This window comes from Mustela putorius, unplaced genomic scaffold, assembly GCF_011764305.1.
Source record: "Mustela putorius furo isolate JIRA1106 unplaced genomic scaffold, ASM1176430v1.1 tig00000508_pilon_pilon_pilon, whole genome shotgun sequence".
Taxonomy (NCBI): domain Eukaryota; kingdom Metazoa; phylum Chordata; class Mammalia; order Carnivora; family Mustelidae; genus Mustela; species Mustela putorius.
The window spans coordinates 2,707,829-2,725,615 of NW_025421402.1; the positions used below are offsets into that span (position 1 = coordinate 2,707,829).

Here is a 17,787-nt window from a genome sequence, read left to right on the forward strand (position 1 = left end):
AGGCAGGGGAATGGAGCCAAGCTATGGATGAGTGAGGCCGGAAACAGGCTGATCTGGGAAGGCAGGGCGGCTTGCTTTTCTGGGTCTTTTCTGGTAATGAGAGCCAGGACCATCCGTGCAGGACCTTCTCTGGCCTTCCTAGGGGGCTCAGCCCCATTCAGGGCCATGGCCCCAATTGGACCCTGGGGTCTGGGTGCACTGGCTGACCTGGGGACCTTGGGGGTTAACAGCAGAGGCAGAGAATGGGATGGGGGGATGGTTGATGTGAGGTATGAAGGGCTCTGGAGGTATGGGGTAGAAGGAATAATGGCTGCCTCTGAGTCTCCAGGCTTTGGGATACTCTCTGGCTGGGCCACGGGAAGGTAGAACCCAAATGAGAGACAGGGGAAGCTCTAGCTCCCTACTGGGGTCTGGTTCAGCATGGGAAAGAACAGAGAAAGCAAAAGGCTACATGAAGGAAGCACGGCCATCCCAGTCTGGTCTAAGAAGAGAACAGAGATTGATGCCCCCCTTAGTCACCATCTGCCCTGCCTGTCAAGGCCCTGGGACCCACCAGAAGGCCCCCCCCCCCCCGGAGCTCAGCCTCAGGGCAGTTGGGCTGCAGTTGCAGCGCTGGACTCCAGGTGGCGCCCATTCGCGGATTATCTGGAAGCCTCTGATAACCCAGCCCAGTTTAGTGTCTACCTAGTTTGGTCCCCAGGACAGGATCCAGTTGATCCCAGGGCCTTGGACCTGAGTGGGGTTGCATGCATGCAAAGTACATTCAGTGGGTGGAAATCCGCACTTCCTTTGGTGGCAAGACCCGATGGGCTCAGTGAGAAGGCCCTTCCTTTTTGCCCACTGCTCCCCTCCTTGCATAAGGTGGAAACTTTCACCACCTGACCCCTTTCAGGATGACGCCTCACTTCCCTCCTCTAGGAGACACGACGACAAGGACAGGCCCTGAATTCCAGTTCTGGGAATCCCCCCTTCCCCAAGCCATGTGACGTTGAACAAATCACTTCCCTCTTGGGTCTCTGTGGAAAATGTGGTAGAGGGGTTGGGGTCTCATGGGAACTCTTAAGGTTGCTTCCAGAGAGGCTCCTCCAAGTCCCTGGGACCCGTGGCTGACCCCGCAGGCAAGAGGGTCCCCAGCCCACAAGCCTAGGTCCTGGGACATCCCATAGTTTCCAAACAAGTGCAAGAGCAGGTCCCTGACGTGCCATCTCTGCTCACTCTCTTAGAGTCTCTTTGCCTTTCTTTTTTTTTTTTTTTCTTTCCTGGATGAAATTCCTGCCAGCTCGGAAGGAAGGAGGGAAGGGGAGCGAGCCACAGCGCAGAAAGTTTCCTTGACTCCTCCTCCGCCTGTGTCTCCCTCCCTTGCCAAGCCCAGCCTGTGAAACTGAATAACGAAGATCACTCAACAATGCCTGCCCCTCTCTGACTGCACGGTCCCCGCGCTGCCGCCGCCGCCGCCACCCAACAGAGCCCGCGGGGCGGTCCCCACCGACGGCGCAGCCCGCCGGCCCGGCCGCGGGACCCAGAGGCAAGCAGCGGCCGCCACCGCGCCGGAGCGCTCGCCGGTCCTCCGGTCGGTCCGCCAGGTGCTCCGGCCCCAAGATGCCCAGCCCGCCGGGACTGCGGGCGCTGTGGCTGTGCGCCGCGCTGTGCGCCTCCCGGTGCGCTGGCGGCGCCCCCCAGCCCGGCCCAGCGTCTGCCGCTTGCCCGGCCCCCTGCCACTGCCAAGAGGACGGCATCATGCTGTCGGCCGACTGCTCGGAGCTTGGGCTCTCCGCCGTGCCCCGGGACCTGGACCCCCTGACGGCTTACCTGTGAGTACTAGCCCGCACGTCCCTCCCTGCTCCCGCCTGGCCGCCGGCTAGGGCACCTGCCAGGCTTCTGCCGGGAGGCATGGGCGACCGGGGAGGGCTCTTCCCCTTCCAAGTGGACTGCAGCGGGACAGCAGTCAGGCGGGCCGGGGGTGGGGTGGGGGGAATCTGAGACTGCGGATCAGACAAGTGGTGAGGCTGGGCTTCCCTTGGTTTCTCAGTGGCCCCTGCCTGTGGTTCACTGTGGGAGCTCGGACTTGGTAAGAGGTGGGTGTCTGGACGGTGAAGCTGGAGGGCTCAGGGGCTGGCCTGCCCTCCTCTTGCTGCTTTCTCCCCGGCGCCCCAGTGCCCAGGACCGGGGATGAGTGTGAAGCTGACTGATTTGGTGACAGAGGAGAGAGGAGGGCCTCCAGTGGGGTGCAGAGATTGTCTGCTCCTCTGCATGGCAAGGAGAGCAGAGCTGTCACACAGAGGCTGGGTGGCGTGGTTGGTGGGGAGGGGGGGTTATCCCAGAAGCTGAGAGAGGGGCCTTGATCACTCTTGGCTTCTCCAAAAGCACCCCTGCCAGCACCATCTCCCTCTGCTGAGGCCTCCTGGCTCCCCCAGGGGCCTCCCTGAAGTCATGTCCCAAGAGGCCGTGTTGGAGACACTAATTTGTGGGCAGGCGCCGAGGCTGAAAACCAGAGAACCATTTTTAGAGCTGAGTTGGGGTGAGATGGACTTGTGAGGGGACCCTATTGGGGACAGCTGTCCCAAAGAAGGCTCAGAGGAGCTTCCCCTTCAGAGACTGAGGGCTGGGGGCACTCCCTGCTCCCACCTGGGCAAGAAGAGGGTGTGAGAGCCCATTCCAGACCACCTAACCCCACCCCCACCTCAGTCTGTGGAGGAAATCCGCGCCCCCCACCCCCACCCCCGGCCCCCCAGCCCTGCCCAGGCTCCTTCACCTTTTCTCAGAGAAGTTCAGGTGGGAAAGTCTGGGACCATCTGTCCCAGGGACAGGCTCCGGGGCTCCAGGACCTGGAAGCCCTGAGGGAGAGGGGCTGGGCTAGTTTTCACAGGAGTCTGGCAGGTGTCTGTTGAGCTAGATGGGATCAGCGTGATCAGCTGTGGGGCTGTCCTGGTGGCCTGTGGAGGGCCCTGAATTGCAACCCTTCATGGAGCTCCCCTCCCAGTCCTTCTGTCCCTAGCTGGATGTCCCTCTTGACTTCAAGAGGCACAGGCTGGGGACCAGGGCAGAGAGTGAGAGGAGAAAATAGTGTTCGTATTCCAAAAGGGCAAATTGAATCCTTCAGAGCCCAGGAGGTGAAGGCAGGGGTAAACCCTGTGAGTCCCTTGAGGGGCTAGGAGGGTGTCCCCACAGCTGCCAGAGGAGGACTGGCCCTGGCCCCCGCGTCTGCAAAAGCTAGGGCAGCCCCACTTTTAGCCATTTTATATCTTGGGGGTATATGACATTGCTTCATTTGAAGACAGGGTTCTGGGGCTAGGAAGTGTTTGGCAATGGCATCTGTCTTTCTCCAGGGGAGCAGAAGGAAGGGTCTTTTTCTGGGTTGCATGGGGGGTGGGGAATGGGGCCTTCCAGAAATTGGGTGCTCCAACCTCCTTTCTCAGGACCTGTCTTTCCAGACGGAACCTTTTTCTGGAAGAACTTGGGGAAAGAGGGATACGATGCCACCTTTGGAATCCAAGCGTCCCAGCATCTATGCTGATGGAAGGTTTTCCACTGCCTTGTCCCAGTTCCCAGGGGCTGTGAGGTCTGCATCTGGGTCCAGTGGAGGTGGCACCTTCTGAATTTGTCTTGTGGGTCTGTGGAAATAGAGGAAGGCTCTCTCTCTCAAGACTCAGACCTGTGGGAGTGGGGAGAAGATGGAGTAGGGTCCTGAGGCAATGTGGGGCATTTAATGGTGGGCTCTGGAATACTGGAGGGAGGTGGTAGAAAACCACGGCCGCTGCCCTGGGCTGCGGATGGGTCCCATGTGGGTAGTGGATGAAGGGGTCTCTGCTGGGGGCAGCTGGCCTGAGGGTGGCTCATAGGATGAGGCTTCTTCCTTTGCTTCTCAGGAATGAGGGTTTGTCACTGAGAAGAGTGAGGGCAGGGAGGTCATGGAGCTCCCTTCCTTCTCAGCAATGTCCCGCAATGCCCAGTCTGGCCCCGCCTCGAGGAGCCCAGCCCTAGTGGAGGACGGTGCAGATTGATGATGGAACCAGCGGGGCCTCTCGGTCTGGGCCCCCACACCCTGGTTCCTTCCCAGCTTTGCCACTTACTGAGTCACTGAGCTCCTCTGAGCCTTGGGCTCATCATTTGTGTACAGAGAGAAGCGGGTAGCAGGGAGGATTAAGTGAGATAATAGGTCTATAAGAAGTCCCCAGAACAGTGCCTGACACACAAGAGGTGATGTAGAAATAGCGGCTATTATTATCATGCCTGCTGTTGGGTGTGCAGTGGAGGTGGGAACAAGCCCCCAGGACACTTCACACAGGAGGGAAATTGAGTCCACGGGTGGGTATAGAACTCAAGGGCGGGGCACCTGGCTGGCTCAGTCAGTTGAGCATCCAACTCCTAATTTTGGCTCAGGTCATGATCTCGGGCCCCACATTGGTTGGGCTCTCCGCTCAGCATGGAGTCTGCTCGTCCCTCCTCCTCTGTTTCTCCCCGCCTCCACCAACTCTCTTTTTCTCAGATAAATAAATAAATAAAATATTCAAATAAAATGAACCCAGAGGGAATGGTCTGTGGCAGAAAGAAGAGAGGTGTGTGCTAGGAAGTCATCTGCAGGTGCTGGTCTTAGTCACTGCTTGGTTGTTCGGGGGCCCTGGGGTCCAAGGTATTGGTTGACAGTGGGGGTGGGGATGGGAGGGGAGGGAACACTTACATCTTCCTGACACTGGGTGGAGAAGGTGAAAGATAAGATTAAAGCACTTGGGTGTACAGGAAGTGGCAGGCCTGAGGTACCTGAAGATTCTTAGAAGGGGCCGTAGATTGAACCGTAGGAGGCACCAACGAACTATGGACTCCAGAAGATACCTGGTGGTCCTAGATCCACCCCAATCAAAATTACTTCACATCTGCCTCCTCACCCTGGGAAGGTGAGGCTCTGTCCTTCTAGCCAGTGACCTCTCATGGTGCACACACCTCTACCTTCCTCCATCTTGGTTCTAGCAAAGACTGGAAAGTCTTCTTTATCCCCCACTGCTACCCTTTGCTTTGACACCTAAGTCCAAAAATTATGATTCTTTTGGGGCCCAATGCCAGCTCCGTTTGATCAAGCTTGGGAGGTCAGATTTGAAATACCCACAATTTTCAAGTGTCTCTCATTTTTTGAAGTCTTCTCCCAAACTGAGTTGCCATGAGGTTCCCTGGGGTTTGGACCTTCTTCCTGAGTAGGGTGTCCTGGGAACCCATCTGGAGGAGGTAGAGCTCTGGGGCATCCCAGTTTGATGGTGACACGAAGACATGATGCCTCTTGCTGTATTCTACCCCACATACACACAGTGAAGGGACAGGAATGCCCAGATAGCAAATACTGGTTGGCTAAGTCTCAGAGGTGTCCCCGAGTGGGAGAATCCAGGTGGTTACTCTGTGTTCCTCATTTTGCTCTCAATGTCCAGCCATATCGGGAGCAGGTGGTGGGAGAAAAGCCTTCTTGGGAGGCAAGTTGTAAAAGGCCTGAGGCTCCTACACTTGTACTTGGCCCCGAGCATCTGTCTCCATCACCCACTGCTTCTGGGGGCTAAGAGAGGGGCGGCCCTTCTGGGCAGTCCTAGTCAGGCTGCTCCCAGCATGTCCCATGGGCCTTGCCTAGCACAGGAAGAAGCAGAGAAGCATGAACAAGCCGCTTCAGTGGATGAGAGCTGGCCTTGGGCAGGATGAACCTGGGAGCTCAGTGTGCCTGGTCTCCTGTCTCACCTCCAAGGCTACCCTTCCTGGCTTAGGCCTCAGTTTCCCTTTCTGGTAGATTCGAAGAGCCTGAGCATCTCTGCCTTCCTGGAACTCGGGGTCTGTGAGTTCAAATCCTCGGTCCCTCCGTTGCTGTGAGGCGAGCTCCCATACTTTCCTGGACCTCAGTGTCTACACATTTCATGGAAAAACTGGAGTGGGAGAGGCAGGGAGAAATCAGTCCCGAGCCTGCTCCCTTGAGGCAGGATGGAGAAAGCCTCCAGGGAGAACTGCTTGGCGGAGGTGGGCAGTAGAGCAAGGGACTAAGGGAAGGGGAGGATCCAGACGGTGCCCAGACCAGGACAGAGAGGAGGAGGGCAAAGCTGGGGAAAGTGATTCCAGGAAACGGGGTGCCAGCCTTCCTCCAAAGGGCAGCCCGGGGGGACGGTCCCATCAGAGGGCAGTCCTGGGGGGTCGCTGGAGGAGGGTGAGTGCGTGGAGGAGCCAACACCCCAGTTCAAAGGAAAGGCAGGAAACAACCCTAGGCAAAAGAAAAAGGAAACCTCTGGGCTCTGGCAGCAGCGGGTGCTGGGCGCGGCTGGGTGGGGCGGCTGGCGGAGGAGAAGAAGGCCTGGCTCTGAGCAGAGTTGGCCCCCAGCCCACTCCCTGCTCAACCCGCCTTCCCGCGTGCCATGGGCTCTCAACCTTGATGGCCCCACAGGAGCCGCAGTCCGCTTCCCGACTGCCCCGTGCCCACCAGGCCAAGGGACGGACGGGACCCGGGACCCGGGACCGGGCGCTTCGTGGGGAGGCCCTGCCCCGGAGGCAGAGGAGCTCCGGCTGTGGTCTCCAGTCTCCGCCCCAGTGGCTAGGGGCTGTGCGTCTTTGAACTAGTCACTTAACCTCTCCACAGTTCGCTTCTTCATCTTGAACCTGGAAGCGGGAACAGTATTTACTCCGAAGGGGAGGGGGCAGCTCATGAGACAAAGCGGAGCACGGTGTCTTTCCTGTTCAGACCCACTTTCAAATGGTGACGATTTTTATGGCTTTTCTCCATCTTTTCACCTGCAAATGATCTGCTGAGGCCCAGAAAGAGAAGAACAGAGCCACTTGGGACAGGGTGGGGACATAAGGTGCCTGTGTGATCTTCTAGAGCCCCCCCAGATCACCTGCCCACCTGCCTCCCTCGCTCCCTCCTTCTGTACTAATAACGCCCCCTCCCGCTGCCCTTCAGGGACTTGGGCCTTTCACGGAGCCCAGTCAGCTCCTGAGCTCCCAGCCCCCAGGAGGATGGAGGAAGCAATCCTCCCCACTCGTGAGGAGATGAGCCCTGGCCTGACACCTGGCGCAAGACTTCCCCAGAGGCGAAGTCGAGGCTTTCAAGTCACTCCTGTCTGCAGAGTCCAGCTTCTCCCCAGAAGCGGGAGTTCTGTGGAACTAGTGCCTTCTCTGGTACAGCCTGAGGAAAAGAAGGTGTTCGGGGCGGGGGGCACTGGGATTTCTGCCTGGTGACATGCCCTTAGGGGCCCATAAGGATTCTCCTCTGAGTCCATCCCTAACAGGCTGTGTGACCTTAGGCTAGTAACTCACTCCATTGGGTGCCAGGCCAAGGCAAGGAGTCCCACTGGGGATTTGGGAAGGTATAAGAGACGGGGGTGGGGGAGAAATTTCCAATTCTCTTTTTTCATGTGGGTAATGATGCCAAACTGAAACGGGCTCATTGACTCAGGGGCTTTCAGGGTTGCGGGAGCCCCTTTGTGCTAACTAGTTCCTTGCTAAAAAAAAAAAGGGGGTGGTCTCCAATTTCTAATGACAATTCAGGTCTTTCCTACCGCCCTTCAGACATGGGAGAACAGGTCTCAGGAGAAGAAAAACACCCAAGAGGCCAAACTTGGGCAGGGAACAGAGTTATTTTGGAAGCAGCGAAAGGACATGGGGGGAGGGTAGCGGGTAGGGCTCAGGGGTTGGCACTGCGCCCCCCGGAGCCATGCCAGAGCAGGCCACGGGCGGGCTGGCAGCGGGCAGGTGGGGGCTGGGCCCGGCTCCTCCGAGACAGGGCACCTCCAGAGCCGCCGAGCCGCCGAGGTGTCGTCTGGGAGCTAAGAAGGAAGGCCTGTATCTTGACTCTCCTCAGCCCTGGGGCATCGGGGCTTCCTCTGATCAATCGTGTGAGATACAAAATCTAAGGCTGGGGCCAGGGAAGCACCTCACGCCCAGTTTCCTACCTTTCCTGTCTGCTCTCGTGCACGGTGGGGATGCCTTCCGAGTGGACATTTTCATTCCCGGGACTGTAGGTTTTCTTCAAGGAAGAAACCAGATTGTCAAGAAGGTCATCCTTGGGGCCCAACAGACATACCCAGGAAAAGGCCATTGCGAGGGCCTCCCTGCCTTAACCTGCAGTGGGTACTAGCTGGCAGTGACTCCATTTGGGTAACTCTCCTCACATCCTCTCGCAGAAACCCCGGGGGAGGGGGACTGGTGTTATCCCCATCCTATGGATGAGGAAATTGAGGTTTTTAGATATTAAGGGTCTGACCTGAGGCCGCCAGCCAGTAGCCGGATTTCACCCCAATCACTGCCACTCAGGGCGGTCAGCACTGGGGATTTGGAGCTCTGAGCGAATGGGCGAGACTCTGGGCACGTTAAACCCCCAGGCAGAGCAGTCCCTTAAAGTCTGTTTCCAGTGTCTTGTCTTTCTCGAGAAGTGTCAATGGTTTCATATCTATCCTATCAGCCAGCAGGGTCTCTGGGAGCTCCTCCGTGGGGGTGGCTCAAAGGGATGGTGCTGGGTCTCTTTGAGGCGGTCAGGATGCGGAGGGGGATGTCAGAGGAGACAGGAAGAGTTGGCTCACCATACCAGATGGTCATGGGGAGTGACCAGCAATAAGGACAGGAGCACTTTGAGGACAGGGAGGACCGTGCTGGTCAGGGGAGACCCTGTCCTGAGTCCTGAAGGACCAGGGGATTCAGACAGGGAGCAGACAGGGAAGGCCCTCCAGGAGAAGGGAAAGCAGGAATCTCGAACACAGAGCACACTGGGGCTCTGTTCCTTCCTCACCACAGACTTTCCGTCTCACTCCTCGCGGCAGGATATGCCAGAGCAGGCTCTCGGCCTTTTTCACCTCAGGCCACACGTTTAAAAAATAAAAACAGATTCAAGGTGTTTAGCAGCTGGGAAAAATCAGCTAGGCTGCTCCCAGCCAAAGGCATCTAGCCAACCCCGGCAGCATCCGGACCCCCAGGGCCTGAGACCCTCTCTCTCTCTCCCTCTCTATCTCTATCTCCCAGCCACACCTGGAAGCAGTCTTTCAGAGGAAGAGGCTCGAATTTGCAGCCTGACTGCACAGGTTCAGATCTCAACTCCAGCACTAACTCGCTGGATGGCCCTCCCGCATTCTTTACCTCTCGGAGCCTCTACTGCCTTAGCTTCGAAATGGCCATAAGAATATCAAGCTCTTTGAAGGACATTTGCAATTTGGCAAGCATGCTTGGCACCTGGCACATGCCCAATCCTCGGGAGCTATGGTCATTACTAACCCTGGTCTTCCTTGGAAGGAGAAGACTTGCAAGGAGAAACTGAGGCAGGCACAGAGGCCCGGCGTCTTACCGATGCAAGTCGGCCAGTCTAGGGCTGAGCTGGGAGTGAACCCAGAGGGTTGGATCTAGAACACAGCTCTCATCCTCATCCATTTGTGCCTCTGTCCCCTCCTCTTTGCCCTTGGAGGCACTGGAGGAGGTGGGGGTGTCCCTGAGAGTGTCCAGACAGGCAGATGGGAGGACAGTGTTGAGTGCCTTTCATTGCACTCGTGTTAGGGATTTGGACATGGTCCCTAGGCCCAAAGCCAAGGCAGATGGACTACTGAAGGGGGAAGAGGGGAGGAGTGGTGGTGCAAAGAAGGTGCCATCACCATTCCCATCTACCACCCCAGCCCCGTGCATTGCCAGAGTCACCGCAGGGCAGGGAGGAGGTGCTTGCTCTGGTGTCCCACGGAGGATCAAGACTGTCTGAGCTTCCACCTTCCACCTTCCTGTGTGATTGGCTAGTTTGAATGGTCCCCCGACCTGAGTCACCACTGACTCCTGGGAAACAGGCCAACCCAGCAGCCGCTAAGGGGCTTTTAACACCTCCTATAGGAAGGAAGCCTTCCCTTAGGTTGACCCAGACTAAGGATTCTTTCCCCCAAGTCCCGGGGTCTGTCCCAATTTACTTCATGTTCCTTGGCATATGGGATCATGCCATTCAGTGGGGATAGCTCTTGGGGTAGAGTGTGTTTAACCCCGGGTTCAAGGGCAGTTGCTGTAAGGCGCTGTTAGCATCCTGATAACACCTCTCCCCCCAGCTCATGCAGCGCTCTCCCCTTCCCCTTTGTTAATGGTCAGCGATCATGCCACTTAAACTCCCGAGCTGTGTGGGGAGCAAACATCCGTTTGAGAGCACCGTGCTGAAGCCTTTCTCGTGTGTCCACCGTCATGGACCGGCACTGTCCCATCCTTCCTCCCCGTCTGAGACGGGGAGGGGGACACCTGGTGTAGGGGGACAGCCAAGGTTAGAGGTAAGCTTGGGCATTCCAAAGCCCATGCTCTTTCCTCTGTCCCCGGGGGCTCGGAGAGGGAGAGAAGACAAGCACCCAAAGAACGGTGACACTTTGCGGAGAGTGTGACGTGCACCAGGCAGCTTTAGATGAGGAATGGCGGGAGGGCGGGCGCTTGGAGGAAGGAGAGCTCATGCTAACTGATGCCACCGATGCAGAAACCCCTGGAGAGGCAGTTGTGCAAGGGAAAAACTATGGGAGTGGGTGCTAGAAGCTCTAGATGGACACTCACTTGCAAAACAGAATCTCATCTCTCCCGGATGACATGGTTGTGTTATGCAAGGTCCCGCGTGGATGAATGCTTTAGCACATAGAGGATGCTATTTCCATTACCCGCTGCTGCCCCGCTGCTGCAGAAATACCAAGTAGGACTGCATACCCATGTCTGTTGAGGGTGTGTGTGTGTCCACCTGTCTGTCCACTGGCCTCATCAGAGTCAGACTAGGGGCAGGAGGGGTGCCTCTCTGCATTAGAAGTCAAAGCTCTCAGGGGAAAGGCCAGAACTAAGGCTTCAGACTGGGAGCTTCCTGAAGGCAGGATCTGTGCTCTGGGTTCCGTTCTTCTTAGGACCTCATTAGACGCACCCCCCAACTTCAAACACATGGGCACGTGTGTGTACACACACACACACACACACACACACACACACACACACACGTACCAGCCTCTGCCTGCAGGGGGCACTCTGAACAGGGCCATCAACACCAGAGGACTATGCATTCAGTCTTTCTCCCTCCCCCTCAGCTCCAGATCTGGGGCAGCCCAAGGGTGGGGGTGTCTGAGGAAGGGGAAGTGGATCGAGTGTCCAGGGATTGTGAAGGTTGAGGCAGGAAGGGGCCGTAAACTAATCCCCTTGCCTTTGTGGTGGACAGAGCCGATTAGGAGGCTGGGAGGAGAGAAGAAAGGAAGGGGACTATTGTCTAGGACAAAAGCAAGAGAGAACAAGAATTGGGACAAGGCCTGGGCTCCCGCCCTCATCTACCTGGGGGCAGATCCGGGAGAGCCCCGAGCCGGGAGCCAGCTCGCTTCTCAGCCGGGACTGGACCCCAGCTCTCCCAGCACGGTGCCCAGCTTCTGCCCTTGTGAACTGGGTGACTTGGGTTCACCCCTTAGACCTCCTTCACAGACGTGCCACCTCTGCCTCCATGCGGGCCCTGTGCTTGGGTGAATGCTGTCTGCTCTTGCCATCTGACAATTCTCATCACTTTTTTTTTTAATTTTTATTTTTTATAAACATATAATGTATTATATATTTATAAACATATAATGTATTATATAGCCCCAGGGGTACAGGTCTGTGAATCGCCAGGTTTACACACTTCACAGCACTCACCATAGCACATACCCACCCCAATGTCCATAACCCCACTCCCCTCTCCCAACCCCCGCTCCCCCCAGTAACCCTCAGTTTGTTTTGTGAGATTAAGAGTCACTTATGGTTTGTCTCCCTCCCAATCCCATCTTGTTTCATTTATTCTTCTCCTACCCCCTTAACCCCCCCACATTGCATCTCCACTTCCTCATATCAGGGAGATCATATGATAGTTGTCTTTCTCCGACTGACTTACTTTGTTAAGCATGATACCCTCTAGTTCCATCCACGTTGTCGCAAATGGCAAGATTTCATTTCTTTTGATGGCTGCATACTATTCCATTGTGTATATATACCACATCTTCTTTATCCATGCATCAGTTGATGGACATCTCGGCTCTTTCCATAGTTTGGCTATTGTGGACATCACCACTTTTAAACAAGCGGCCTCACATTTTTGTTTTGCTCTGGGTCTTGTAAATTGCCCGGCTCTTCACCTCTCTGAGCCTTGTAGTTCTGGTTTGTAGAATGAGGAAACCTCTTGACCGGCCTCCCATCTCCCATTTCGAGTGGTCACAGATTCAAACGAGACCCTTTTCTGTGCTCTGTCCTCAGATTCCTAACATGGCAGTTACGTGGCTTCTGTTCTTACAGTTCTGCTAGAGGGGGACAAGGGCAGCCATGGATGGGAGGAGGGGTCTCCTGAGAGATGGCAGAGGGTAGAAGAGGCAGCTTGTGTCCAGATGCACCTGGTGTGGCCCTGGGGCTGGAAGGGACACTGGTATCACTGGGCTGGGGGCGCTCCTTGGCCTAAGCATAACATCCGGAGGGGACAAGGGTCATGGGGTGCGCTGTGCCAAGGTGAGGCATGGGGCACACCTGAATCTTAGAGTAACTCTGGGGGGCAAGGTCTTTGCTTGAATGGAAGGGCCTCTGTGTGAGTGGTGTTGCATTTCAGTTTTCCAGAGAACAGCAGAGCGGTTAAGTGCACGAGCTCTGGAGCTGCCCCTCCAGGGCTCTGATCCTGGCTGGGCCTTTCATCAATCTTTGGGGAAGGATTTACTCTTTGGTGCCTTAATTTCCTCACCTGGAAATGACAGGGACCATAATGAGAGCCCTCTCCCAGGGCTGTTGCGAGGGCTGAATGAGTTAATATATAGAAAAGGCTTAGAACAGTGTCTGACGCATAGTAACCTTGATGGCTGTTAACTATTATTATTCATTCATTTACTCAACTGATTGACTTTTACGGAGCATATACTCCCTCAGAGGCACAGCTGTGCTTGGCACGCTGTCTTATACCAACAGTTTTCTTCTACATAACAGCCACAGTTGGCTGGTCCAGGCTGGGAGACAAAGATTTCGTGCCCTGTGCAAGCCCCCTCCCAAGATCTTTCCACCCACCTGCAGAAACCTGCTAGCTCTTCTCTTCCACCCTCTAGCTACCATGCAGTGAGGGGCTGCTCATTCTGGAAGAATGGGGAGAGGGGAACGTCAGTAGGTCCCCTCCCCCAATTCTGTCGGAGACTCCGTGGGCACAGGGCCCACCCGAGCTGGAGGTCTGCTCTCTGTTCAGTGGAACAGGAACCAGGAGACCCTGGGCTAGAATTCTGTCTTTGCCACCAACGTGCTGAGGACCTTTGGGCAAGTTTTCTGATCTCTCTGGGCCTGTCTCCCGTCGGGCTGGCAGTTCCTGATCCCAGGATATTATAAAGATAAATGATCGTGTATAAATGGAGGATAGGGAAGAGAAGGAGCATGAGCGAGGCCATGTTGAGACGGGATTGAGGGAGGTGTCAGGATCCCCAGAGATTTGCGATTTCAGTGAGACTTGAGATTCCGGGGGCTGGGACAAGGCACGGCCATCACCAGCACCTCCAGGGCTGCGTGCCCGGCCAGAACAAGGCCCCCCATTAACTATGTGCAGCCAGCGGAAAGAGGAATGCCCACCCCCCCGCCAGCCGACGCCACGCCAACCCTCGCTTCATTGCTGGCTCCCCTGATCTGAATGCAGAAGCCCAGGGTGCCGCCTCCCCCTCTGCCTGCCCTGCCTCTACCTGCCAGAAAGTATTAGCCTCATCCACCAGATTGGCATGGGGGTGCAGAGGCACCATGCTGCGGGGCCCGGGGGACCTGCTGGGGGTGGGGCTTGGGGTCAGGAAATACCTGGGCTAACCCCTAGAACCCTGGTGTGTCCGGCACTGATGGACAACCCGGGAGCCCGTAGGGGGCAGGGGGTAAAGAGTATAGCAAAGGGGAAAGTTTTGGAGACTCAGAAGCTTGCCCTGGGGGCCCTCCTGAGGTTTGGTCCTAACCCAAGCTAGAACCCCCCGCACAGGCAGACCAAGTCCTTCACCCCCCACCACCACTTGCTTTAGCGTGGCCCTTCAAAATGTGATCCCTGGGAAGTTCTTCCTGGTGTCCCTGCATCCTTCCTGTTGTAATATCCCTGAGTTTCCTTCCTGTTCTGGTCAGAGGGGAGTGAGCCAGCAGCTACCCCTGCTTTGTTAGCCTCAAACACATGGGGGGGGGCGGGGGGGGCGTGTACTGGGTTTCACTTCACTTGCTCCAAGATGAAGTGAACCAACCTTACGGAGGCAGGCTCAGACGCAGGAGGCAGAGATGGGGTGCAGTGCCCAGGGATCCTGGAGGATCCCGAGTGTCTCTGTCCACCCCTCCACAGGGGCACTGGATAGCCCTGCAGCTTCCTGCCCCACAACCCCCTGGGGCTGCCACCAGCCCGCTCACCATGCGGGAAGGGCGCAGAGTTGGTGAGTAGAGCAAGGGCCAGATTTCAACCTCTGCTTGGCTTTGTCCATATCGGGCCACAACTGGACATCTCTGTGAGTCAGTCTGTTCAATACTTAGCAAAAAAGTGATTGGAAAACTATTTATGAGGGGTTGCTTGAAGAAGATTTATTCTATCTAGTCCTTTGGATCTCCCAAAGCCTTTTCACTCCAGGTATGGGCTGCAGACCAGCAGTGTCGGCCCTGGGGACTGTTAAAGTGTGCAGAAGCTCAGGCCCCACCCCAGGCCTACTGAGTCAGAATGTGCATTTCTTTTTTTTTTTTTTTTTAAGATTTTATTTATTTATTTGACAGACAAAGATCACAAGTAGGCAGAGAGGCAGGTAGAGAGAGAGGAGGAAGCAGGCTCCCTGCTGAGCAGAGATCCTGATGCGGGGCTCCATCCCAGGACCCTGGGATCATGACCTGAGCCAAAGGTAAAGGCCCTAACCCACTGAGCCACCCAGGCACCCCAGAACGTGCATTTCAGAGTGTGCCATGCACTGCCCCAAAGCTTATCCTTGCAATAAGTCAGACCATGAGCCGAGTCTCTGGCCAGCCACTTCCCCTCCCCCATACCCTCCCACCCAGAATTGCTTTAATCTCATTTATACTTAGGTGATGCCCCATTGATTTACATCTAGGACACTAAGAAAGAGCCCTGTGGACATCACTGTGAGTTTACTGCAAGGATGTGGTTAAGAAATGGGTTCAGACAAGAAGCCTGCAGCTCTGGGGGCCAGTCTTCAGGGGAAGGCAGGAGAAGCATCAGCTTGATTTCAGATACAAGGGGCTGACCGAGATGTCTCTTCTTCAGGAAAGCCTTCCCTAATCTCTCAGCCCTGGGAGAGGGTTCCCCTCTGTGTGCCTGCTCGACCCCAGGGCTCATCCCCTGGGGTTCTACCCTCTGGTTACTTGTCTGTTTCCCAAACTAGGCTGGGAAGCCTAGGAATGCAGGGCTCCAGCCACCGATGCACCCTGGTATCCTTGGTGCTGGCCACAAACTCTTGCACAGGGGTGCTCCAAAGTGTTGGTGGAATGAGTGAAGAAAAGAACGAAAGGAAGAATACAGTAAGGAATGGCCAGAGGCAGGAGGCACAGAGCAGGAACCAGCTTCGGTCAAAACACATGTGCTCACCTGAGAGTGAGTGCCGGGATGCTGGGAGGGAGCACCTCCGTCTCCAGACTTGGTGGTGGCCCTCACCTGGCCGCACCCTGGCCCGGAGGTGTGGCATCCAACCCAGACAGCTGCGGTGAGCCCGGAGCCATGCTGGGGAGCCTCTTAAGCTGCCAGTTTGCCAGCTCGTGGCCAGGCTTGGGTTTCATTAGAGTAAGACATCTGTTCTAGAAACCCTTCTACTTAGAAGCTTTTGACTTTCCTATCCATTCCTTTTACTGCTTTTTCTTTTAAAGGACACTTCTTTTGAAAATTTCCATTTAGTTTCCAAACAAGCTGAGACGAACAAAGGTATGTGCTTGCCTCTAGGCTTGGATGGAGAAAGGGCTCCAGCGACTTGAGGCTCCTGGTTTCTCAGTCTCCATTGAGTGTCTGGGTCTTGCCTGAGCTCTGAAGGTCCACGATGAATGAGTCCTGTGGTCTGTGCTAAGAGAGAAGGTTACCATCTTGTAAGTGCTTAGATGAGGACAGGCACAGGCTGGTTGTGGGTGTACTCAGGAGGCAGAGGGTAGCAGTGGGGAGGAGTGGGTCCCCCCATGGAATCCTGCGGCAGTCTGGGGTGCTGAGGCCAATGGCCAGGGAACTCTGGGAAGGATGTCTGAGAACACCAAAGCCTTTGGCCAGGCCAAGAGATGTCAGTAAGTGTTTCTTGAGCACCTACTACATGCCAGAGCCTGGTGCAATGTCCTGGGGGTACAGAGATGAATGAGATGATATTGAGTCACGGATTGAACTTCCGATTTCAATTCAATGAGGTGAAAAGTTGGGAAGTATTGGCAAGATGCCATGGGAATCTAGAAGGAGCCCTTAGTCAGGGTTAGAGCCAGAACCCTTAGCCAGCTTGAGGTTCATGGAAGATTATTGGAATGAATCTCTCTTTTTTTAAAATTAACTTTTTATTTGAGAATAATATACATCACAGAAAAGACTACCTATTGCCGGCTACATTTCTACAAGCTGTGTACACTGACATCATCAGCACCAGACTAAGAAACAGAATGTCTGCATCTTCCTAGAAATTCTCCATGCACCATGCCTTCTTCTAGGTACTACCTCCCACCCGCCCACCCCCCACAAGGGTAACCACTCTCATGATTTCTAACAACATAGGTACATTTTGCCTTTGTTTTGCACTTTATATAAATGGGGTGCTATTTTATGTATGGCTTCTTTCCCTCGCTGTGTTGAAGTTTATGTCCATACTACGCCCTTGAGGACAGCTGTGGCTCACTCTCGCTCATTGCTGCGCAGACTCACTTCAGGAGAACACAGTATAGTCTATCCATTCTACTGCTGACGAGCCTTGGACACGTCCCAGTTTGAGGGCTTTTTGGGTAGTACCAACATGGGGAGTTTTGTACGTTTGGTGAGCGTCTGGGTGTGCTTTTGTTGGTTATACATCCAGGAGTGCAATTGCTGGGTCATAGATCTGGGGGAGTCTCCAGGGGGAGAATGAGTTTCCTAGCTGAATGTGGGATGGCTCATCAGCTTGGTCTGATCATCTCAGGTCGGGGGGCCAGTGGCAGAGGGTAAGGAGAGGGCCGGGGCAGGGGGAGTCTGCCACAGGGCCTCAAGGACCCTCAGTATGCTGAGACCCATAGGACTACTTACTGTATACTTTTCCGTGGCTCCTATTACGAAGTAGCATGAACTGGGTGACTTAAAACAACAGGAATTGATTCTCTGGAGAATTGTGCTGGAGGCCAGAATCCAAAATCAAGATGGCAGCAGGGCTCCACTCAATACAGAGGCTCTAGGGAAGAATCCACCATGCATCTCTTCTAGCTTGTGGCCACGTCACTCCAATCTCTGCCTCTGTCTCCACATCACTTTCTTCTCTGTGTATGTCTCATAAGGGCACTTGTCATTGGACTTAGGGCCCATTCAGATAAACCAAGACGCTCTCCTCATTTCAAGATCCTTCTCTTAATTATAACCGCAATGACTCTTGTCTTAAGTATGGTCATATTCACAATGTCCAGAGATTAAAATGTAGACTTATCTTTTTTTTAATTAACATGTAATGTATTATTTGCCCCAGGGATACAGGTATGTATCAGATGGGCCCTCCCTGTCTGTATACACGGGCACACATATGCCTCCTCCAGTGCTCAGGGAGGCTCGGCACGCAAGGGCACTCGAAACAGGGAACTGAGGCTGAAGGCACCATTCCAGGAGGTGCCTCTGCCTGGCCCAGCCCAGGCCACTCTGCCCACTGGCAGTCCAGTGACCAGCCT

General features: G+C 55.2%; 1 protein-coding gene across 2 annotated transcripts in view; it reads left to right on the forward strand.

The window, feature by feature from the left end:
* Nucleotides 1-1,295: 1,295 nt before the first annotated feature.
* Nucleotides 1,296-17,787, forward strand: part of LGR6 (leucine rich repeat containing G protein-coupled receptor 6) — a 119,421-nt gene continuing 102,929 nt past the window's right edge. For both annotated transcript variants that reach the window (XM_004756296.3, XM_004756297.3), the window contains exon 1: nucleotides 1,296-1,811. In XM_004756296.3, coding sequence (XP_004756353.2) covers nucleotides 1,600-1,811 — 212 coding nt within the window. In that variant the 5' untranslated portion in view covers nucleotides 1,296-1,599. The remainder of the gene's footprint in view (nucleotides 1,812-17,787) is intronic.